Raw genomic sequence first — 25,862 nt, 5'->3', positions numbered from 1 at the left:
TCACTGCTGAACATTATAAATTACAACCTTATCCATTAATTTTCCAAATCAGTCTTTTCCATTATAGCATGACAAGGAAGCACAGCCTACTCTGGGAGTATCAGACACAATACAGGAATCTGTACTGCAAGGGATCCCAGTCAAATTAAAGTATAAAATTAACACAAAACAATAACAAAAGAGAGAGTACATGATTTTCGATCTAGAACTTAAGTGTCTGCCCATGTCATATAAAAGTATATTTATTAGTGATTTAAAGTGATAAGGTTATTAAATGCAATTAAACAGTTTATAAACATTCACAAATAAAGTCCATAATGAAGAGTTATCCATTTAAGAAAAACTAAATTGGTTTTGGCCAACAGCAAGAAGACATATTCAATGTTAACCAGTAAAAATATCATTTACCTATTTCAGGGGTCACACGCTAAATTCTTGATATTTTTTTAGGCAGTTTCACATCTAGAAACCACTTTTTTTTCATAATTAGTTAGCCCGGCTATAAGCTTTCACAATTTTCTATTACAATTATAGCACTTAATGCACAGGTGCTTATTCATTATTTACATATATTCATTGTTTTAGCAACTCGTTTACAGTTACTTAGTTACTTCTTTTTTAACCAATTTAAAATTAATTTGGTTCCACTTACACCTGTATGTGTGTTCATTGTGTATTAGTTTTTTTTGCATGAAGTATTCAGAGCAAGGAAAAGCTGACAGAATGAGAGGTACAAGACCATTGAATTAAAAAAAAAGATTTTATTTTCATTTGTAATTCAGTAAAATGAACAAATGAAAATCAACACATTTCTATTAGACATGAGACTACAATAGCTACTGTGTCTTGAAAACTTCAATGGAGCATGCAATCAGTACAATTATTTCCCATTACAGTTCCATGTCTAATACTGAAATTAAAAAAGATTTAAAAGTTATACATTTACAAAATGTTCTAAAATGCTGTCACAGTTTAATTCCATTCAAAGAAAGTAAGCTGATAAATTTCTGCAAATAAATTTTACCTTCCAAGTGATGTGTGCGAGTTATGCTTGCAGGTGCCACTTCAAAGATTGACACCTTGCAACAAGAAGGTACAAATTGCTCATATTGTACCCACAAAGCAGTCAGAAAATATTTTAAAAATGAAATGTAATGTTTAAAGTCCGTCCTTGATTTTCTCACTCTGTAATACTTCTTCATGGCTCACAAATGAAAATAAGCAACCAAAAGTACCGGGCTTACGTGAAAAGTAGATCAATTTCTTTTGTGTGAGCAAAAATGATTACCCTGAAAAAGGCTATGCCTTATAATGCTTGGAGACACAATGAGTAATGGTTGCTGTGGAATCTCAAAAATTATATATTTAATAAACTTGCAAAGTGAACAGCACCTTAGCTGTACCTCTTAAACAATAATATCATTGATGTCACTTGCTAGTGCAAGCAAGCATGTAAAATATACCATTCTATACATTTAAAACCCATTTAAAAAAAAGACAGAAGAAAAAAAACTGAAGGCGTCAAAAGAAAAAGGGGTCTCATCTACTAAAAACAAGAACTTTACCATTGGAAAAAATAAAATAAATTTTGTGTGCCCTATCTGAATGAGGTATTCTGGTTCTTCCTGCTTAAATGTAGTTATGTAGATGGTTTTACAGACTTGTTCTTGCAAAAGAACTATGAACTTGACATTTTCAAACAAACAACTTATTTATCCCCCATATAATACACTACTCATTTAAACTAATTCATAGTTACAGGAAATCCAATGCTTTTCAAGTAGCATTAGGTGCAGGTCTGAAAGTAACCCTACTACTCACTAGAAGGCACTTCAATGACTTTTTAAAAATTAAAATGTTAATTTTTTAATTTCTCCTGATAGGACTGCTTAGAAAAGTCACCACTGTTTGGAAAGGTGCCCACGTTTCCATGTTATATTACAATTTCTAAGACATGGGCTAAGGCCGGGTTTATACTTCACGCGACGTGACGTGTGCTCCAGTGGATGCAAGTGTTATACTGTTTATACTTGCGCTCGTACTTTATGTAAAAGATTCCAACAGGTAGCAATGCGAGATATCATCACAGTGAGAAAATGTTTGGATTCGCTGTGTTGTGAATTGCCTGAAACATCCATTAAATTCCGAGGACACCTTGCCACAATATCTTTGAAAACAATGTTTAATGATTGCAAGCATCAATCCAGAGATGCGCCCATTCCAGCAAGCATCAGGCGCGAGACAGAAACAATCCTTGGACATGGCATCAGCTCATTACAAGGTGAACATAAGCATACACATGCACTAGCGTCATTTTAGCGTCACCAAATCCCCTAAACCTTCATGTCTTTGGAAGGAACCAGAGCACACTGTGGAAACCCACCAGGAAAAGATGCCAACTCCAGGCAGGGAACACCAGGGATGTGACTACCTGCAAGGCAACAGCGCTACCACTCTGCCGCCCCCCATATGTTTAATCTTTAACAGTATTCATTATTTAAATTAAGTTAATGACTTATCTGTAAAATGTAACATACATGCTTTAATGCATTTCATCATGAAAGTGATATCAAGTATAAATCTAAGTATTCTAAATATGCAGAGAGCTGGAATATCATAAATTTAAGGTGTTCTGTGTGGCAATTGCTGCTTGCCACTGCTGTCAGGTCAGGAGGAAACCCCAGAACCCCAGAAACCCCATTGCATGTTACAATTAACTGGGTCAGTTTTAAGATGACATTTACGACGGTCTACTTTAATGACAAAATAATCTATGAGATTAAAGTGGACATTTTGAGATTAAAGACGAAATTTGCACTTTAATCACAAAATAGACCTTTCCACTATGTCTTTAATTTGTTTTGTCTTTGGCTCAAATGCACTGCCGTACATTCTGATGCTGTTGTGAAGGTGCACAAAAAAAAAAAAAAGAAGATGGTATGTGAGACTTTTAAAATGTATTGTGTGTCATTATGTTGGGGAATATGCAACGCTTGAATATAAAAGCACCACGAATGCATTTGTATATCGGCATTTTGCTTCACCACATTGAACCATTCATCAAACACTTTAGCATGCACATTGATCCTGTAGGATCCGCAAAGTGGCTTTCTGTCACACGTAGATAGTAAACAGAGACTCCGATGTCACGTTCCAACTTGATCACAATGTGCTCCCCAACTTTTTGCTGGTACTACAACTAGCACACGCGTTAATTTCAGAGGACGCGTGAAATGAATGCTGGGAATGTGTGGCAGCCATGATGCGTGCGTGTACGTGTTCCGAGTGTGAAGTATAAACCGGCCCATAGAGGGAGAATACTTTAAGCAATGCACAGGCAGAGTATCCTTTTGCTCTCTCCTTGCCCAGTCCCACCCTTCAAGTTTAGAGCAAAGTTTTATGTGATTTTGATTTTAGATACTATGGTTCTTGGACTTTATATGTGTTATAAAGATTAACAGCTATGTTCTGGTTGATCACAATTTAAAAAAAGCCAAAAAAAAAATACCTTTCTATAACTTTTTTCAGTATGATTGTATTAGTGAGAAAAGGAGTCAACTATCATTTAACTTTTAAAATTGTTGCTACAGTCATATTAGAACCCACAGTATAAATGCTTCTGTTGATCAATCATAGTGAAAAATCATTGTTTGATTCTGCTGTATTTGCATGCTGTAACAGAACAGTAAATAACTTCAGCAAATAACAGGATAAGAAAGAAACAGCCGAGGACAATGCAAACATTTAGAATCATTGTTGATTAATATGATTCTCAAAGTAATTAGAGTGCCAGCATCTGACCATTACATAAAAGTAATGAATTTTTTAAAACAGCTTCTTACTTAAGCACACTTCACATTGCATCATTATTACTGATACTTTTCAAACTTGAGATGGGATCAGACAGGCACTAAAAAGCTTTAAGAGTTTCTCTTTGTAGAGATAGTAGTACAAATAATCCATCCATCCATTTTCCAACCCGCTGAATCTAAACGCAGGGTCTGCTGGAGCCAATCCCATCCAACACAGGGCACAAGGCAGGAACCAATCCCAGGCAGGGTGCCAACCCACCGCAGGACACACACACAAACACACCAAGCACACACTAGAGCCAATTTAGAATCACCAAGTACAAATAATTATTTTTTCCAATAGCTTCACAAATGAAAACACTTAATATTAAAAAATTACTTTTCATCCCAGGTTTCTAACTGATAATCTTTATATATTACTGTTTTGAAGGTTTGCAGAAAATGGACAAGTAGAAGTTTCCAAAACCAGCATCAATTATGCAAACCAGGCTCATTAAAAGGTGCTAAAATAAACTGCATAAGGGAGTTCGACCCATGCATTATAATTGTAGATTCACATCTATATATATATATATATATATATATATATAATTCACTAAGGCAAGACACCCATGGAAAACACGCCGGAAGGGGAGTGGATTCACTAAGCCGCCGACAAGACAGACACCTATGGCGGACGCAGGGAGGAGCCACGCCCACCAGCTCCAAGACCATTGGATACGACGACAACTCGCAGAGCAAAGCCCACGAATTCGGACGCGACGACACAAAGAACAGCGTCATTTATATTCGTCTGTCGTGGAGGCCTCATGTACTTCCAAGCCACCTTGACTGTTCATAGAGGCATGTTTCTCACAGAGATGAGTCGCCATATGCAGCGTGTGAAACGGTTTGCGAGGGGTATCCCATGGAATCCTTAAAACAATCCTTTACAACTGAGGTTAAAACACAATAAAGTAAGCAGTCTTTAAAAACCGACTTTTCGGTTACGACGCACAACCTTGTGCACCATAGCAAACTGTTTTACACGCTACATACAGCAATTTGCATCCGCGACAAACATGCGTCTTCTTCACTCACAGATAATTATATGTTGCTCTCTCCAGAGTTCCATCTTTTCATTCACTTTCTGTTGTATCCTCAAACGCTCCCTTTTTAGACAACTGTGTCTTTCCAGAAGTGTTCAACCATCAATAAATAATTATGCAGCGTTTGTTATGCCGCGGGTTCACTATTCTGTTGTATTTTGCTCTCTCCAGAGTTTCATCTTTTCATTCACTTACTGTTGTATTCTCACACCAACCTGTTTTAGACAACTGAGTCTTTCCAGAAGTGTTTAGCATTCAATAAATAATTATGCATGAGATTGAGCGTGTGTCTAGGCGTGGGTAAGCCGTTGAACCCCATTCGGGCTGCAAACCGTGGAATTCCCACTAAGTGCAACTCATATGCTCCCACTGTTTTCGTCCCTACCCTTTGTACACACCCCCCTCCCACACGTTGACTGTTAATAGAGGCATGTTTCTCGCGGAGGTGAATCGCCATATGCAGCGTGTAAACGTGTGTTAAAACATTCCTTTACAACTGAGGTTAAAACACAATGAAGTGAGCAGTCTTTAAAAAACGAGTTTTTGGTTACGACGCATGACCGTGTGCACCATAGCAAACTGTTTTACACGCTACATACAGCAATTCGCATCCGCGACAAACATGTGTCTTCTTAGATGCTCCTGCACTTTGTACACACCCCCCTCCCACCTCGCCACTACCGTGGTCAGGTATCTTGGTGGATTATAAATGGAAAGGTAGCCAAAACCGCACAGAGCAGTGAAAAGTCTATGTGAGTCACAGCTGCATCTGGACTGTACAAAGATGACAATGACTCAAGTGACGAGTTGGAGGTGGGCATATGAGCAGGCAGTGCATACTGGACGAGAAATCAGCAGACTAGCATGACGGAGGGAGCGAGTGGACGTCCTTCTCCTGTCCTTCTGTTCCACCCTCCGCAGCGGAGCGCCGCACGGACGATTGTGTGTTGGTTCATTCCGTGCATTGTTACAATGTTGCTTTTCTTGCTGGTTTATTACATTACCGATTTTTCAAATGTTAATTTTCTCCCTGTGCTTAAAAATTATTAAAAAACCGGCCTGATTATGTGGCGTATGGTACGCCGCGGGTTGGCTAGTATAATATATTCAGGACCAGTAAAGCTGGTGAAGAATATTCTAAGTTTATCTAAGATGTTTAAAGCCTTGACCATGTCCAAATGCAAACGTTAGCTGTATTTTGAAGGTCTAGTAATAGAAACCATATGGTTAAGATTCTGCTACCAGAACCTACAGTGTACTTAATGCTTAATGGATAAATAACACATGCTTAATGTGAAGCTGCTACATGCATAGGTTCTTTAGAGCAGAAGCAAGAAAACTCTATTATGCTGAACTGTTTGTGAAACAAAGGGGGTTGTGTACTTTGTTTTTATAGAAGAGCCAAAACAATACACTACATTCAGTTACAGTAAAGTACTTGGGGCATAAATGCAAAATAAGCACATTCCCTGCAAAGGTTCTAATTGGCCATTACTTTATGGGAAATATAACACACATCACTACATTTTTTTTTTTTTTTGGTGATATGAAGTCCTTTTGAGGGTGGCAACTATTATGTAACTTGAAGAATGTGAATATTCTGTATTTGAATATACAGTGGATATCGTTATACTGTGTGCACTCAATGAAGTAAATTAACTTTCATGTTTTTGAATACTTACTCAGTACTCTTGGTCAGTTGGTGGACATGTACTGAACTCTATTCCTAGCGCTTCACATTCATTTAGTTTATTTGTAGTCGTGTTTCTTTATGCTCAAATACACAATTTCTGGAACTCTCACTCTAATTAATGCACTCTTATTATTGCTAGAAAAGCAGACTTTCTCTGTTTTTTGTATTGTAATTCTATTTTGTTAACAGGATATGGACATTCATATTTGACAGGAGGTTTAAGCAGTTATGCTTATTTTATTTAAAAGTGAATGTTTTTATGTTTTGCTGACATAATCACAGAGTGACTGTCCTCATCCATGTTTTAAACAAGTTTTTAGTGTGTCAAGCATTTTTCTCATGCTGTCTGTGTATTTTGGGTGCTGTTAACTAGCCATGGGACAGTTTCTTTATCCTCAAAATGTAAATTGCTGGGAAAAAATAGGAGTCCAGGTCTATATGAATTAAAGAGATTAGATTACAATATATTTGTACCCTGGTTTATTAACGAAACGTTTGTTTAATGATTTTATCTAGCATTTAAAAGGTACACTATTATGTTATATGTTTTTTTTTTTTTATTTAAAATATTGTAATATCCCTTCCCAGACGGGCAAATGAATCTCTCAGGCAAGTGGTGGTAATTATCAAAAAAAAAAAAATAATCAATAGTTTTTATTCATTTTATTCTTCTGACTTCAGCAGGCCGAAAACAATGTAGTCAGGACAAACAACAAACACTCTTAAAACACACTCTTCCTTTTTTTTTTTTTTTTTTTAAAAAGTCCCTCCTCCCCTGCACCCCAGAGGCTGTTTTATTAAGAGTGGCAGTTGTGTCTCTGCCTGCCCCGGTTTTTTTTTTCTTTTAACTATTTAGAACATACTGCAGAGTGGCAATTTCTTTCCCAGATCGTTACACTATGATATACAAAGCAAGACAAAAAGACATTATTTTTATTCATATTTAATATGAAAATATTAATACAAAATATTGTATGAATTTGCTGTTAAAGCACACAAGCCTTTTTAGGTGTGTGTGTGTATATATTGCATAAAAAAAAGAAAAAAAAAAACCTACAGTCATCATGTCCTTCTCAGTTTTGTTGACATATGGCACATCTATTCTTCAAGGAAATTTGTGGGGAAAATTAAATATTTTTGCAATATCTTTAATATCGTTCACCGTACAAATTTTTGAAATTTCACATTTTTTAGAAGTGTTTGTGAATGGTCATAGTCATTTGTCTGAGAAACATTCTGTGCAGCTTTAATCATGGATTAGTTTACCTTGAAAGATGTTACTTCAGCTTTGTGCCTTCCTCTATATCCTTACCCCATGAGCCTGAACACAGTAGCCATTGACCATAACAAGGACTGTTTTAGCAGTTAGTCAGCCTATCAAAAATCTGACAGAAAACAGCAGGGCGGTAAAAAAGTGTTGGGTGGTACATTACAAGGAGATGAGGTGCATCTGACAAAAAAGAGTCATCACCAAGACATGCTAAGTGACCACTAAGGCAGTCGAGGATTACAGAACTACATTCAAAAAATTCAATCCATGAAAGTGCAAACTCATGCACATATGCACACTTTTAACTCACAAGTGCTCAAATTAGTTTCAGTTTACCATTACACCTAAAACACACTGCAATATCAAGACAAAAAACACACTGGCAAACAGAACCCATGTAGACCACACAGACAGCGATCATACATAAGATCTGAGCTGAACTTGTAAGATAGCAGTGCATTCCATTGAGACATGATTGTATTGCCCATTACTATTTTATATTTTCCCTTAATACTGCTGCAAGAATACTTTCAGATCATGTATATTATCATTTATTATATATTATTTAAGGTATTAAAAGAAATTACATATAGTCTAAATAACATGCACGATTCTTATCTTTCTGCTTCATATGTGGAACTTAACAGCAAAACACAGCATTCTAAACCTCCATCAGTCTTTGTCAAATCAAGTTTTTTTTTTTTTTTTTGCTTCAATGGCACAGTAGTACAATGTGGCGACATTTCGTTTCCACTGCTGTCTTAAGCATCCTGTGTCTTTGGTTCAAGTCCTGTGTATTGTTGCAATCTATAATGAGCTTGCACACTCTCCACACCTCATTCCTGCCTTATCTCCTAAGACATACAGTACATGGTAGGTGGACCAAGAACTGTAATTTGGCCCCTGTGTGACTGAGTATGGGTGTGAATGTACATGTGATCCACAGTAGAATAGCACCGCATTCATTTTGTTTCCTGCCTTGTGCCCCATGCTTTCAGGCTAAACTCAAGTCTCCCAAGATCTTAAATGGAATTAAGCTGGTTTGAGAATGTATGAACATGTGTCTAGTCTGTAAACACATTTTATGATTAAATTGGAGATACCACTGAACTGCTCATTTGTACAATAAATTCCTGACTTAAAAAGATGTGGCTTTGCTGCAAGTAAACAAGTCAAACTGAACATTCAGCATCTTGTAGTTAGATGTGAAAACAGGATTTTTTAGCTGTTATATACAGTATATATATATAGTATATGGTTATTATTATTCACACAAAATGGAGGTATAAAATCATGTTTAATGGATAGCTTGCACCAACCTCTCACATGCATTTTCTTTAGAAAAATCAAAAACTAGTTAAATATTTATATAGGTTGCTTAGTTATTCTTCCCATAATGTTATTCTGAAATGTTTTAAATAACTACTAGCCGAAGCCCGGTGTAAGAATAGGAACGGAAAATGGTGAGAAAGGAATTCAGTATAACAAAGGCTTAGGAAACCACCGTCGTAGTATAACGAAAATACCAAGGAGTGAAACCAATGCCAATGGTCGAGAGAGTACCTTCCTGTAGCAGGCTATGGAAAACATAGACATACTGTATATAGATAGACGCCGCATTCACTGTGTTGTCACCCAGTCAACACGAGAAGTCAGCGCGTCCGCCCTATTGCGAGTGGTAAAAGTGTCATTTAAACTAATACAGGTAGACGTGGAAACCAGGTTTTCTGATGAAAAAACAATAACATTTTAAACAGTATCGTTTACATACAACAAGAGATTTTGGCGGAATCGTTTAAATGCAATTATTTATATCCAATTATACACTAATAATGGCAATTATTAAATAAATAATGATATTATTATTATTAAATAATTCCTCCTGTATAAGTAACATTTCTCGGACTGCTTTCTTCCATCTCCAAAAACATTTCTAGACTGTCCTGTTCTTACGCAACACAGTACTAAAGTATTGGTTAATGCCCGAGTCACCTCATGTATAGATTACTGTAATGGTATTCTATCTGTCATCCCACAAAAACGTATCCATCGCTTACAATTTATTCAAAATTCTGCTGCCAGGATAATAACCTGCTGTTCTAAATCCACTGAACATACTACACCTATTCTCTCTCAACTTCACTGGCTCCCTGTTAACTACAGAATACAATACTAAATACCGCTCTTAACATTTAAAGCTCTCCACAACCTCACTGATCTCTTACAGACTGACACTCGTCTCGCTCACTCAGATTCTCATCTGCAGCTTATCTTTGTTTGTTTGCTAATTATTGCTGGATTAGAGATGGTGGGCGGGGCCCTGTCGTGCGTATCCCATGGTCTTAGAGTTGGTATGCGGGGCTCTGTGAGTTGGCAGGCGTGTCTCTCTGTCTTGCTTGCCCTAAGTTAGAGCTGGAGGACGGGCTTTGGCCGTCCATAAGTGGCAATCCAATACAAACACTGCCGGTAAATGTTCACGGGTGAAGGACTGCGCTTATGCAGAAGAAGATAAGTGCCGGGTCTTAGCTGACATTACACGAGATGGCACCAGTACAGCTAGGAACCTTCGATGCAAGAACACCAAGCGGCTCACGTGAACTGACGCAATGCGCAGACAAAAAGCAACAGTTCCAAAGAGTGCTGAACAAAAACCGAATTACACAATTGAGAAGGCAGCAAAAAAATATGAAGCGTCTTATACATACAATCATATTCATAAGTGCAGCTACTGCGGAAACAAAGCACACGGTGGAAAAAGTGAATGTCCTGCTAAAGGAAGACAGCGTAAAAAAAAAAAACGTGCATGCAGTTTGTCACGTCTCAGATAAAGAGGAAGACGAGCTGTTTATTGATGCAGTAAGGAACTAATCGATGAATGAAACCTCTTATCTTTACAACGATTGACAAACACGGAATGTAACTTGAACACATCCTACAAATACGAGCCTGATTGAAAGAAATAATGATAATCAAATCCTTGATGACAGCAACATTCAATAACACTCACAAAACAATTACTGTATATTGACAATCATGTTACGTTATTTTTAAAATGTTCCCTTTTCTTTTTCATAACTTCTACTTCTCCACTGCGATACACGGGTGTATATATATAAATGTATATCTATAGCCCGATCTACAATACATACTTTAGCATAGACAAGCGGTGGCGCAATTGTAGAGTCTTGGCCTCTAACGCCGACATTCAAGGTTCGATTCCCGAGAGGGGATGTACTGCCTATGTACGCCCGCTACCCGATTCATTTTACCTTCCCATCTCCTTGGTTTGGGACGTATGAAAAAATATTAGGTTAACGCAGAATCATGTTACGTTATTTTTAAAATTTTCCCTTTCTTAGCACAAGCACAGTTCAGAAGCTTCGATGCATGTACTCCATAACGCGTTAAAAAATAACGCATTTAATCACACTTTCAATTCCAAGCAAACGGGAACTTTTGTCAATGCATGATTTCCTGGTACATCCATTACACTGATGCACACATCACAGCTACAAAAATGTTAGAGTCGGAATAAAGCGCGTTCCTATGACTGATCATTTCGACTACCCGAGCGAAGCCTTGATAAAAGCATGGTTTTGTGCACACTGACAAGCAAGCAAAATTAGATGCATTACAGAAAGCGGACTTTGTGGCTCTTACTGGGGATCATTGGACTTCCGTGACCGATAGTAATTCTAAATACATCTAATTACAAAATGTTTAATGATCACACTGTTTTAGCCTAATGTACAAAATAATTTTGGCTAATGTTACTCAGAGTTTAAAGAGTAAGCTGGTCAAATTACCTGTTATGTTTCTGACTTATTTTTTTAAGAAGAAAAACTGCACTTTATGGTGAAATTTTGGTTATTATTATTTAAAGACAATACTATTCTGAAAATGTACTTAAAGTACTTAAACTACCACTTTATTTTTAAGTCTGCCCAATTTTAACCAGGGATGATATTTTTGTTTCTGTTTTGATTTCAAATGCAGTTTAAAAGCTTTTTTCAGAAATTAAAACAGCTTCAGTTTACAATATTCATGTCCATGTCTATTATTTGATTCTGTAAGCCCACTAAAACCGTTTTAAATAAAAAAAACCATTTGCGATTTGGGGCAAATTTACGTGTGCGATTACATACGATTAATCAAGATTAATTCTTACACAGCCTCTAATTAATTGGATTAATTTTTTAATCGAGTCCCACCTAATATATATATGTAGATATATATATATGTAGATTTGTATATATATGTGTATATACAGTATATATGTAGATATGTATATGTTGTATATACAGTATGTATAGATGTGTGTGTATATATATATATATATATATATATATATATATATATATATATATGTTTATATGTATACATATGTTTATATATGTGTCTGTGTGTGTGTATATATATATATATATATATATATATATATATATATATATATATATATATATATATAGCAACACTCATAACAATTACAAAACAATTACATTGTCAATCATGTTACGTTATTATTAAAATGTTTCCTTTTCTTTTTACTTCTCGCTACCAATCGCTAGCTATTTTATATATATATATATATATATATATATATATATATATATATATATATAATAGATAGATATGACAACAACACTCATATCAATGACAAAACAATTACATTAACAATCATCTTACGTTATTTTTAAAATGTTTGCTTTTCTTTTCATAACTTCTTTAACACACTACTTCTCCGCTGCCTGGTATTCTGCTAGTATATATATATATATATATATATATATGCGCTTCCGGATTCATTTTACACTCGCACCCTCTGTGACGGACGATCCCAATTTCGTACCCCCTTGGTTTGAGAAGAAGTATAAAAAAATATGAGGTTAACGCAGAAAAACAGATCACCAATTGAAGCTTTACGAATAATGGATACTTTATTCGCCATCAATAATTGTTTTGGTAAAGCCATACTGTAATCCTCCTTCCATTTTCTAATTTTTTTGCGACTTGCCATGATTAAATGAACGTTAAAAAAGTAAGAGCGAAGCAACGGTGACTTATTGAGGCAGGCAGGCGACAACACAATAGCACATGGGCTCGATGTAGTCCACGTCAACTCGATCTAAAATGTGCGATCAGATTCGAAAAAATATATCTTTTCAAGTTCTATTTGGATATAAGTAGGTTCTATTTAGTCGACAGTAATATCTTTGGTAGGAATGGAAGTTGAATTTAGTCTTTAAATTTGTAAATTTATGACTAAATTTAACTTACATTCCTACCAAACATATTTCTGTCAACTAAATAAAAATTACTTATATTTAAAATTTAAATAGAACTTGAACAGGTACAATTCATAATACACACGCAGCACTAAGTGCACGTAAGAACGGGAGTCATCCGTTTTAACAAGCAGCGTATTGCACTGATACGAAATAGCCTGCCCATTTATTCTGGCTTCTGGCACCCCCAGCAACAGCTGCTCGCACCCCAAAGGGTGTATATATATATATATATATATATATATATATATATATATATATATATATATATATATATATATATGACAGCAACACTCATAACAGTGACAAAACAATTACATTGACAATCATGTTATGTTATTTTCAAAATGTTTCCTTTTCTTTTTAATTACTTCTTCAACACACTACTTCTCCGCTGTGAAGCGCGGGTATTTTGCTAGTTATATATATGGATTACTAGTATCTGACAGAGGCCATTGAGCTAAATGAATTGTTAAAATTTAACATCTTGAGCAAATTAGATTATTAATTGTTTAACTCTTTCAAAGCTAATGTTATTTGCATAGGAGTATGGCACTTCTAATGTACAGATCCTTATTATTTACCACAGGTTCCAAGGACTGGTTCCTGTCTTGTATCTAATACTATCAGGGAAGGTGCAGGACCCCAAGGCATTGGCTTGGACAAAGTGGGCACAGCTAGTGGAAAAATGGTTGCAAGTTTGAAGGATAAGGCAAATCCATCCTTTCATTTTACAGATGTTTTGTTCCATGTCAGAAATGCAGGATGTTAGAGCCTTGCAAGCCCTGTATTAAGTGGCACATGCCCAAATTTAACTTACTACTCAACCCAGAAGCGCATATTTGAATTATGGATAGAAACCAACATGGGAAGAAAATTCAAACCTCACACTGAAGACACCCTGGACTCGAATAGATAGCAATGCTACTCACAGCTTCACTATGCCTTCCACAAAGTTTAATTAAAAGGAAAAACTGGTAGAAAGGCAGTTTGTTCTACACTATGAAAATGTTTAACAATAATAAAAAATGTATTAACAGATAATAAACATGACAGAAAGCATTTTTGTAGCACTGTGAAAATGTATAAAGTTAAATAAGAATATATTAACTTATAATTAACTGTCTAATTAAGCATATAACATTATGCTAACAATTTCTTTGTTCCACCAACATTTTTAAATTCACACTAGGGAGGTTTTAACCAGTGTGTAAAGTAATAATATATGTGATTTTTTTAGATATTGTCAGTTATGTCAACTGTTATACAAACAATACATTGCTAATAGCAGTGAATTATAGTTCCCTAACAACCTAAGGTTTTGGTTGTTATGAAAAGCCAGACGCACTGCCTAGATGTGGTTTCAGATATCACAAACAATACCAGCTTCATTCCTTAAACTACAAATGCCTTAAACCTAAGTCTCATAATCACTAATACTCAATATGTGTACCCACTATGTGATTCATAACTACTTGCTAAACCAACTCCCAAAAAAAGGAAAAAAAAGTTTTCGCATGACACAACTAATTAAGCACACTAGCCATGTTGTCAAAGGGGAAGTTTCACATTGTGACAAAAACTCTGTACTCTTCCAATATTCCTACGTCTTAATTATTAAAAAAGGAAGTAAGCAGAAACATACAGCCAGAGAACAAATTATATCCTCATGACTGTTTATGATGTCCATCCATCTACCCATTATTAAACCTGTCTAATACACTTCAGGGTTATAAAAGCCAGAGCCCATACCAGCAGTGTCATGGACAAGGCAGGAACCAATCCAGGAGAGGGCACCAGTCACAGACAAACAATTTACTGATGCCAATCACCCTTTGGAATGTGGCAAGAAAATCAGTAGAATACTCAAAATCTCCACAGATGGTCATTCAGCAAGGAAATTAACCTCATTCCCAGAAGCTGTGAGGCAGAAATGCTAATCACGAGGCAATGTGCTACCCTTGCCACTACAATTACATTTGTTAAAATGTTCTTATAATATTTGTTGTAACAAAAGCCAATTCATCGAATAGATATTGCTGGCTTCATTATTTTTTATCATAGTAGCCAAAAATGTTCTCAGCAATGTTAGTGGGATTATCTAGGGATTAAATAAATATTAGATATGTAAATCAGCATTCAATATTGTAGCCTGGGAATAAGAAAAAAAGTGGTGTAAAAACACACAGTTCGAGTGTTAGATTAAAATGCAGTTGGGCGTGTCTTCTGTGTGAAGTATGTCCTCATAATGCTCACTTTGAGTTCATTGTAGACTCCAAAGACATCATAGTATTGGGCTAAATTGACAAATGCATATGCTTATACACAATGGACTGACATCCCGTTTTAAGGTGTGTTTCTTATACGTGGTTTCTCATCTGTAGCCACACATAGCATAAAACAAGTATTACAACTGATTTACATACATTCCTTATCCTGTGTTACTAGAACTACTATGTAAAATGCATGGCTTACATTCATCTACCATTGGTCAAAAAAAAAATTCCCTTTCATAAATACGGTCACGTTAGAAAATGTATACTGTTTTAAAGGGGCTAAAGCTTTATGCCTGTCTGAAATATACATTTAGCCACTTTAAAGCTCAATAAAAATAGGTAGCCTTTTCAGTATTGATCCAGAGTCCTAGTTCATATTCTGACCAAGCTATTTGTATTTGTAGTTTGAATATTCTCCTAGTGTTTTCATGGATTTTTCTTTAAGTACCACAGTTTTCTTCCCACATTCAAAAGACAAGCATGTTACGTGAATTAGCAACTCTAAACTGGTATACATATACATATGAATGAGTGTGTATATATGAACAAGTGTGCCTTTTGATGGGCTGGTGTACCCATTTGAGACTGATTCCTGCTTTGTACCTAGTGGTGCTGCCACAGGCTATGGCTATGCTTAAGTGGGTTCAGTAATTGATAGATTTTTGGAAGCACTATGGATTTTGGGTATTTTTACATACATACATTTACAGTAGTCATTATGCCAATTATGACATTGTACTCCACCTATATAAGACAGTAGCCTGCTACTCTCCCTATTCAAGTTTCTGGATACAGTTAAAGGTTCCTGTTTGTATTTAGTTAACGAAAAACCTTACTTGGGAATCAAGACTTTGTATTTGGTTAGTGTATTGGGCATTGTTATACTTGGTAAATGTTCATCTTTTTGTTTTTGATCTCTGCCTTTTCCCTTCCCTATCCTTGGCTTTGCATCTTTTGTGCCTCAATTTCTAACTCAATGCAGTTAACAGTCAGTCCTTTGGGAGAATCTGTTGTCACTTTCTATGGTTTCAATGTGTATCTACTAAAAAATAATACATTAAATTGCTTAAAAATGAACTGCTGCTCTAATCCCCTATAATGCAATTGATTTTTTCTATATAGGATCCATAGTTTAGCAGCTTAAGTGTAATGACATAAATAAACGTTGTCCTCTATATACCAAGTGAGGTGGAAGTTTACAAATCTTTTTGAATGAATATAAAAGCAAACACAGCAAATGCACTGCATGAGGCCATAAAAAGAGGGTTTAAGTAGCAGACAAAATGAATGTGCTGAGAGCTGTACAAAAAACATGGGAGGTGGTTTGCTCCATTTCAACAGTGCTTTACTACTCAGCAACTATTTACCTACAACAATAATGTGCTGGAAAACAGACTCCAAATAGCTCAGCATCATCAAGCAGCTGCTAATTAGGCACGGTGCCACAATTTTTCTAACTAGGAAAAGTGGGCTTATAGTTATGATCTTGACATGGACGGGTGGAACAACAGTTTAGTAACTTGTTGCTTTAACATCTAATCCTGTGCTTTGACTTGCAAAGGTGTGCTCTGTTGATAAAAAGGTACTTTGTGTTTTTTGTCTTTACCTGCTTCCTCCAATCTTGGTTTACAGGGCCCAGTGCCTATGCCGACAGCATAAAGTACACGGCATGAAGCCAAATTAGATGGTGTGTTTAGTCCTTTGCAGGGCACATTCAAACATACACATTCACAGAAAGCCAATTTATAGTTTTCTCTAATATGCACAATTGGAACGAGGGAGACAAGCTGGCATACCTAGAAAAAATCCACACAAACACATGAAGAACTTGGAGATTCCACAAATACAGTGACTAAGCACAGGATTCAAACCCAGTGTCAAAGCAGTACTGCTAATTCCTATGCCACCGTGCCAGCCCTAAAAGGATACAACTATGTTTACATGTGATTAATGCGCCAGAGAGTGTCAGTGTGTTGCATGTTGATTAATATAAACAAGGAAGATTGTCAGTGTGATCTGTACATGTGACAGTATTGACCCTATAAACCTATATAAACACACACACAATAAACAATATAACATAATTTTCTCCTAATCACCCCTCAAACCACACACTAGGCATTCTAACATAAAATGCCCTTATATGTCAAAAAAAAAACCTCTTTGCTTCACACCTTGTATTTCCCCTAAAGGTCAAACTTTGTACTTCCCCTTCAAACATGAAGGTTTTTTGTTTACTTAACTGTATTTTTTAAATCGCTGACAAGGAATTATAGTTACTTGTTTAAGTTGCTAGTCTCCTTCCAGCTCTAAAGACTCTTGAGTACTTAAGTTCTCTCTCCTGCCATTTTGTTCATCTACCAATGAAACGTCTTTGATACCACCACAAGCTAACTATCATATAACAGTACTTTTTAGTGTCACCAGTGAGAATTGCATCCCACTTCACATCAGCTTTGTCACTGTTCATCTGGACCCCTAACTACCATGTCATAGAACCAATTCTGACAAAACAAAATATTTTTCTATTATCCAGTTATGCCTAATTGCATTAAACACTATGTGTTCAAAACCTGGGGACAAAAAGGAGGACTACATTCTTTACTCTAGTGGAGAAAAATAAACAACACTGACCTGGCCATAGACATGATGTACTTCTCACTTTCTTCAGCATGTACATAGCTTACTCTGGGCCCCGAAACCAAGAGTAGTATATTTAAGGCTTTGTCAGCATAATAATATCAGCAGCTTCTCTGACCTCATACTTTGATTTACTGTATTCACAGTTTTCAGTATTCAACCTCAGTCATTTAGGCTAAAACAATGGTGTACAAATCTTCCATGGAAGATGTTTAAACACTAGCACACAAATGCACAAGTATACTAATTCCATGTAATAATCTGTGAAACAGTGTTCTTTGGCAAGTGCACATCCTGTTTTTTTTTTTAAACTGTCATAAGGAAACTAACCAGTTTACCAAATGCTTTCATTGTATATATGGTCTTAATACAATATTATTTAAGTATAAAAGCCATGAAAATAGATATCATGAAAAGATAAAGGTACTAATATAAGACTGACAAAGGTTGAAAAGTCTACATCTTTCACTAATAAAAACACAATTTAAAAGAGAAAACTTTACCAACCGCTTGTTAACTTTTTAGTCTGTTGCCTCTGCTTCATTTCAGAAGGAAAAAAGAATGCTATTGACAGACTTCTAAATACTGTACCACATTTAGGCAAATCATTCCATAGAAGATTAATTAACTTACAGTATTTACATAAAGACTGAATGATTTACTTCAAGTTTTCAAAGATGCCATATATAAATCCATCCATCTTTTAAGTACAATTTATCAATTACTAGGACTTACATGATAAACTGCCTCCCCTCCATTTTTTAACGAACTTACAAACATCAAGGTTGCACGGTAGGATTTAATTTTAAAATTAATATTAAAATATGTATATGAAAAATAATAATTTTGAATATGAATCAGTTACGTGTATACATACACCCGAATAGTCTGTTAAGATAAGTAATATTCTAGACCAGCTCATTGAATAACGTTTAGTACTTCCTTTTGAAAACGCAGGACAAGCCCTTGTTGTAGCTCCATACAATACCTACAAGTTCTTGAAAGGAAGATACTACAACATCTTCTCCCAAAAATCATTCTAAAAAATAAATGTAGAACATTTGCGATTATTCTTTTACTTACCAAAAAAGGCAATGTCCGTGCAGGAAGTTTTAATATTGTGAGTTTTTTAAATAAAAAATAATGAAAACGATTTTATGTACGAAAAAGGATCCACTTATTTGCTGAATAAACAACCGAGTTCTTGTAGTAAGAGTATAAAAAAAAAAAAAAAAAAAGGAAAGTTTGAAAAGGACCAGCCACTGTACTAAACGTCTGTCTCCACTATTAATACGTCTACAACACTAGAGGCGATTAGGAATGGGGTGGGTGGGTGAGTGAGTGAGTGAGTGAGTGAGTAAGAGAGAGAGAGAGAGAGACCGTGAGGCGGACTAGTCAAACCGGATTAGGTTTTAAAACACGTCTGTCAAGTCACTCCTGCACAGACATCCTTGAGAAGGTGACTGTTTTGTCACATACGTGTTAACACCCGAGAAGTTCAACTTTAAAAGCTAATATGTATAATTTATAATGCTTTAGCGCAATCCTTGATTATTACTTTTAGAAGTCGGACTACGGTAATAATCAGCGTATAAATTATTCAGATGATATTAAACCTGAGAATGTAATGGTGCTGCCCTACCATTCAATGAAGACACCAAAGACAGGCTAAAAAAAACAGTCTCTTATAATATCATTAATATTTACTAATGTAAAAATAGAAAAAAGGAAACCAAATGTATAATTAAACTGTGATTGTTTGAGAATGTATTAAACAATATTACCGTCTTTAAAGATTGTCATTAGTTGCTTTGCTCATCTCATACTACCAAGATAGATGTGCGGTGTGAACCGCAAACAAATCACCTAGAAGTAGGGGCCGCGCACGCGTACATCGCGATAACGTGAAATGCTTTCCGCAGGACTATAACCTGCTAAAGCGTAAGCAAAACGGGAAATTGACTAATTGTTTTGTGTATTGTGCAGAGAAGAACGCCAAAAAAGACGAACTCAATCCAGGTAAATGCCTATGCTGAGTGAAAATATTTAATCTTTAAATGTTACCTTTATTCTGTTAATATGGTGCGTTTGAAGTATATGAGACGCATACACAAATTGAAACGAAGCGCTGTTTGCATGACTGAGTGCAAGCCTGCATGATTTAATATCGGTGTTGAAAAAATATCAGCCTACACTGAATCAAATATTATTTATTAAACGAATTTACGTACAATATATTAAGCACGAGGCCTAGTGCCTAAGATATTGCACCTTACACAATAAGGCTATTTCAGGGCCTCACTGATTCAGAGACTTCACGTACCCCGAAAAATATTTGTAAAACATTCTGAACCTGTTGAGTTGTAGTAACGCATCTGTCAAATAAACAAGAAATTGTATCCTGAACTGGGTTATTACCTGAAGGAAAGCCCTGTGCTTAATTGAGTGCAATAAAAAAACGATAAAATGATGTTCAACATTGCATTACTGAAATAAATGGAATCTGAAAATGAATTAATACAGTGTCATTTACAATGACTCGCACTATATTATGAAACATGCAATATAGCAAGAGAATATACATTTTTTTAAAGAGAAAAAAATTCCAAATGTCACAATAATCAAGAAAACACTGCCCATTTTCCTTTGAGGCTGAAGGTAAAATAGTTCACTTCCTATCTTACAATTACTGTACGTGATGCAAGACCTCAGAGCAAGTTGCCTGAAATTAAACTCTTTATTGCAGTAATAAACTTAGAAAACTGACACAGCTCTGCTCAAATTCTGAACCTTGACCGCAGTCTATTAGCAGTCTTTGTGTACAGTTTGCATGTTGGTTCACTCCTTTCCTTCCATGCATATGCCATTGACATTATGGCTATTTTTAAGGCTTTATATTTACAGTATACAATAATTTAGATTAAAAATCATTGAAGCATGTTTTAACCTTGTTTGTCTCAAAAATGCTATTATATTCTTTATATATTACAGTTTATCTTTTGATTATACTTTTTTATTTCCTTGATTATGTCTGATGACTTTGACATATAAAATAATAAAAAATAATTTATGTTGCCAGTGGCTCATTTTAAAAGGTGAGAAAATTGTGGCATGACATTTTTTTTCCTTTTTCTTCAATAATTGTTTTGTTAGCTTTAACAAAAATGCCAGTGTCCCCTTCAAGGGCTTGGTTTCTAGCTTGTTCCCAATGGTTTATAGATAATGTCTGGCTTTTGAAACCCTGAAATGGTCAAATTAGGGCCAGGTATACAAGGCCATTTTAAAAGTAGTATCATATTATTCTGTGGTTCCTCCATACTGTTACCTCAGTTTGTTGTTATGAAGCATGTTTTCTTTTCTTGCATGCCACTAAATTATCATCGCATCTGCTTTTTTGTTTCAGTTATCCAATGTAAATATTTCCTTTATATTTTAATTGTTCAGGAAATTATTATTGAAAGACAAATATAATTTTAGAGTAAGCATATTGCAAAAAATATTTTAAACTATTTAAAGGACCCCTGAAGATGCTTTCAAAATAAATGTATTTATTTTGAATGTTTTCTTTAGACTCATTATGAATGAACTGTTGGAAACAGAAAGGGTTTATGTTGAAGAGTTGCAGAGCATCATTGAGGTAGGACCACTTTGCTAATTTTTATAGCCTCTTATTGTTTTAAAGTGCATTGAAAATGTCTAATAATTTGTACTGTTGTATATTTTTCACCGTGAATTTTGAGGGATCCTTTCATCTTATTTAATAGTATATAAAGGAGACTCTAAAAGATAAATAGCCCATATGTTTTAGTATTTACTTAATTTGTGCTATGTACAACAAACTACCACATGCATGTTTTAGGTTAAACAAGATAAATAAGCCATGTAATACGATCACAAGGAAAAATAAAGTGTTGGCAAAGTACAGGATAAACCCAGTTTAACTGGCAAGTTTTTAATGCCAAGAAAAATAGTTTTGTCCATCGCACAGGTTTTCCCATAGGATCATATTCAGGCACAAATTGTTTACTAATAATGACTTCTGGTAGGTTTGGCTCTTATATTCCCTGGGACTGAAAGGTGTGAGACTTTTGGTGAAACTGGGAGTAATGTGATGGTTCCTCTACCTGTCAATCTTCAGATCTGAGGGCAAAAGAGGGAAAGGCATACATGGCAGCACCAGCTTACAACCTATGACGGAATAATAAGGAGTATGGAAATCATGAAGATGCTACATACTCGCACTTGTGCTGCATGCCTCCCATTCCCCCCACTTAGACCAGACCCATTGGGTCTGAAAAACAATTTTTTAAATATGTTACTTACTCCAAGTAGTTTATAGTGGTGGTCAAGAAAAACTTTTAGTCTTTCCCCCTCATTCATTGATCAAGAATCCTGTCTTCAATTCAAACACACAGTATTCTGTGAATTACATCTTTCCTATTGACATTCAATTTGTAGTTTTTAGGAAGTAACTGTTAATAATATTTTAGCAAAAATGGACACATTTATCACATTTTGACTATTCAAATGGATAATGAACATGTGAATTATGTGACACAAGTTGCTTGAAATATTTTTTTCTTTTTCCCATGATCTTTTTTCACATCATTTGCCATTATCCAGAATTGGTCACTGCAAGGTCCCGTTGAACACAAATCCTCAATATGTTCTTTCTCCATAAAAAGGATGAGATTAAAAATTTTCTTCACCCACCACTACAAACTACATGGGGAAAGTAGCATATTAAAAAAAATTGCCGTTGGGTGGAGTATACCTTTAAGGCTGAATGTCTAGGTAAACCAACATTAGGATTACTTGCATCCCTTCAGTGGATAGCCACATACATGATCTGTGATAATGGTGAACTCTCTGCCCAGAAGGTAGTAACTTAGCTGATGAATAGCTCATTTAATGTCTACCATTGGGTACCCTCCTTTCCAATACAACAATTTACAGCTGAGGTACATAATTGGGTGATAACCTCTGTGGTTTGATTCAGTACAGCTTCCAAGATGGTGTTCGAAGCTTTTAACTGGAGAACAAAAGGTACAGAAAAGTCAGAAGAAGTCAAAACAGATGCTGATGTCAAGGTTCCATTAGGTTCTTGAGTGTACCTTTAGCTTTAGCATCCCATACCACTGTATTATGGGCATGTTTTCTCATTAAATCAGCCAAGACCATACCTCTCTCAGAAAACCGAAGCGGAAACTGGCAGTACTCCCACAAACCTAAGAAAGCCTGTGTGCCACTGGGCTTACAGATAGGGACAGCTAAGTAAGGCGACAAGCTTGGAACAGTGCAATTTAACCAGTCCTCCTCCCTCCACGTAGACTAAATGTGTGTCCTCCTTTAAACCAAAAAACAATTTCTTGGCTTAATACAAAGGCTGGCCAAATACAGTGACTGAAGAACAGTGAAAATATGCTGCCCATGCTTGTCCTAGGTGCCAGAATAGATGACTATGTTATCCAGGTATAAGGTAGTCTTGACATTGTGAGGCTAAAGAACTTTATACACCATTCAGCACCCCATAAAGACCAAAGGGTAGGACACAGTACTGTCAATGTCCACTAGTGCCAGTGCCATGCCCAGAGGGGACTGGGCGGTCTCATGGTCTGGAATCCCTGCAGATTTTATTTTTTTCTCCAGCCGTCTGGAGTTTTTTTTTTCTGTCCACCCTGGCCATCGGACCTTACTTATTCTATGTTAATTAATGTTGACTTATTTTATTTTCTTACTGTGTCTTTTATTTTTCTATTCTTCATTTTGTAAAGCAAGTTGAGCTACATTTTTTGTATGAAAATGTGCTATATAAATAAATGTTGTTGTTGTAGTGATGCTAAACACCATTTTCTCTTTAGCGGATGCTATTAAGGGAATTTGCCAATACCCTTTTGTCATGTCTAATATGGTCAGAATGTGGGCCTTCCCAAGTTGTTCAAGGAGTTCATTCACTAGCAGAATTTCATAATGCATCAAAATGAGAGACTTGCTTAAGACAGTGGAGGTCATTGCAAAAGTGCCAGCGTACTTCCAGTTTTGATACTAACACAATTGGTTTGGACAAGGGACAAATCTTTCCTCGATCTTTATCCAGCATACACATAATTTCAGGCTCCACCTCAGTCTCCAGGAGGTGATATGGGCATTCTCTGACTTTTACTCCAGGCTCAGTACTAATGTCATGATGTAATGCCTGATGAGCATAAACAACTCTTTTTCTGAGGTCCTCAGAAATCTCCTTTGTTCGTGTCATGATGCACTTCCACAAACATGTGTTGTGAAGAGCAGACTTTGATAGATCCCTATTCTTTAAATAACACAGGGTGCCCACTCAGACCTGATTGCCATCCCATTGATTGAAAACACCTGACTCTAATTTCACCTTCAAACTAACTGCTAATCCTAGAGATTCACATACTTTTGCCACTCACAAATATGTAATATTCAATCACTTTCCTTAATAAATAAATGACCAAGTACAATATTTTTGTCTCATTTGTTTAACTGGTTTCTCTTTTTCTACTTCTAGCACTTGAGTGAAAATCTGATGATGTTTTAGGTCATATTTATGCAGAAATATAGAACATTCTAAAGGGTTCACAAACTTTCAAGCACCACTGTAGGCTCAACCATAACTACAACACAAAAAAAATTAAAACAACCAACTCATTTGCAGCGCAAGAACAGCACCCACAGCAAATTGTTCATGAAATGCAAAAAGTACTGTAAGATAGTGTTAAGTCAAATGACACCTGTATTTCTTAATAATGGTAAAATTCTGTATTTAAAGATAACAGGGTTATACTGCTGAAATTTAGCTTTAAATTAAAACCAATTTGTAACTGTATAGTTTATTAGGGTCTCTTTAGGGATGCTTACCCAATAAAAGACTCCTTCAAGTTCCCGTGCATCTTTTTCAAGTTAGCTTGTTGCAATGGAATGGCCTCTGGATACTGGCTTTATCAACAAGGACCAAAATGTATTTACGTCCTTGTGCTGAGGGTTCAAGCAGGTTCATCAATGCTGATCTGCTCAAAAGGGGTTGTAAGATCCAATCTTAAAATACACATGAGGGCTTAATTTGTTTAGAATGTGAGTTTCACATAGCTACATAGATAATGGACAGTACTGATTAGCCCCTAAAGCTAACTTGCAATGGAACTTCCTTATAGTTCAGCTTTATCTAAAATGCAATAATAGAATTTTAGTCAGTCTTTAGTTAGCTAACAGCATAATTGTTTGATATGCCTTGTTTGTAATTGGGTAATGACAGCATACAGTTTTTGACTGTTCATGTTTCATATCTACATATTTGACATATGAATATTTGACTGTATGTTAATTAGAGAACTTATTAGAAAAATTCAAAGAAAGATAAGATATAGAAGCATTGAAAAGAAACATCTTATACTTTCGTGTTGTCAATTTTTCTCCGTATTTTTGTGTAAATAGCTTTGCTTTAAATTTTTACTCAAACTTAAAATGAAGAACTGTGGAATTATTTGCATGCATATGTGACAATGAACCACACTCAGTGCCTGAAACCCCTTCAGAAAGCAGAAGCTAATGAATGTTTGGAAACAAGGCAAAAGCATCTTCTGGGTTGTCGGTCAGGGGCGGTTGTATAAGAGGAGCATAGTCCCTACATGGCATCTGTTAGAGCTGACTTTTCAGACAAGAAATGCAAAATTGACATACTGTACCTCGTCATTTAGTCCTGGTCAGGAGAATCTTAATATGATTTTTTCCTAAGTTTTTTCGGCCCCTAAATAGATGCCTAATAGGTGGGAGTGTG

At 35.7% G+C, this 25,862-nt stretch overlaps 2 protein-coding genes across 11 annotated transcripts in view; one reads left to right on the top strand and one right to left on the bottom strand.

The window, feature by feature from the left end:
- The window catches only part of b3gnt5a (UDP-GlcNAc:betaGal beta-1,3-N-acetylglucosaminyltransferase 5a), a 37,672-nt gene extending 17,279 nt beyond the window's left edge, over positions 1-20,393 (bottom strand). Inside the window, exon 1 of one of the 2 annotated variants that reach the window (XM_039759125.1) lies at positions 19,849-20,393. The gene's annotated coding sequence lies outside the window, so the exon portion shown is untranslated. Of the gene's footprint in view, positions 1-19,147; positions 19,824-19,848 lie in introns of those variants that run through there. The other variant, XM_039759114.1, reaches the window with a different exon arrangement.
- The window catches only part of mcf2l2 (MCF.2 cell line derived transforming sequence-like 2), a 423,828-nt gene that overhangs the window by 250,637 nt on the left and 147,329 nt on the right, over positions 1-25,862 (top strand). For all 9 annotated transcript variants that reach the window (XR_005634352.1, XM_039759102.1, XM_039759079.1 and 6 more), the window contains exon 16: positions 21,635-21,701. Coding sequence is in view for 8 of the 9 variants with exons in the window: in XM_039759102.1 (XP_039615036.1) it covers positions 21,635-21,701 (67 nt within the window). In the remaining variant the exon portion in view is untranslated. The remainder of the gene's footprint in view (positions 1-21,634; positions 21,702-25,862) is intronic.

The sequence above is a fragment of the Polypterus senegalus genome, chromosome 1 (genome assembly GCF_016835505.1).
Source record: "Polypterus senegalus isolate Bchr_013 chromosome 1, ASM1683550v1, whole genome shotgun sequence".
Taxonomy (NCBI): domain Eukaryota; kingdom Metazoa; phylum Chordata; class Cladistia; order Polypteriformes; family Polypteridae; genus Polypterus; species Polypterus senegalus.
This window is presented reverse-complemented; position numbering and strand designations above follow the sequence as displayed.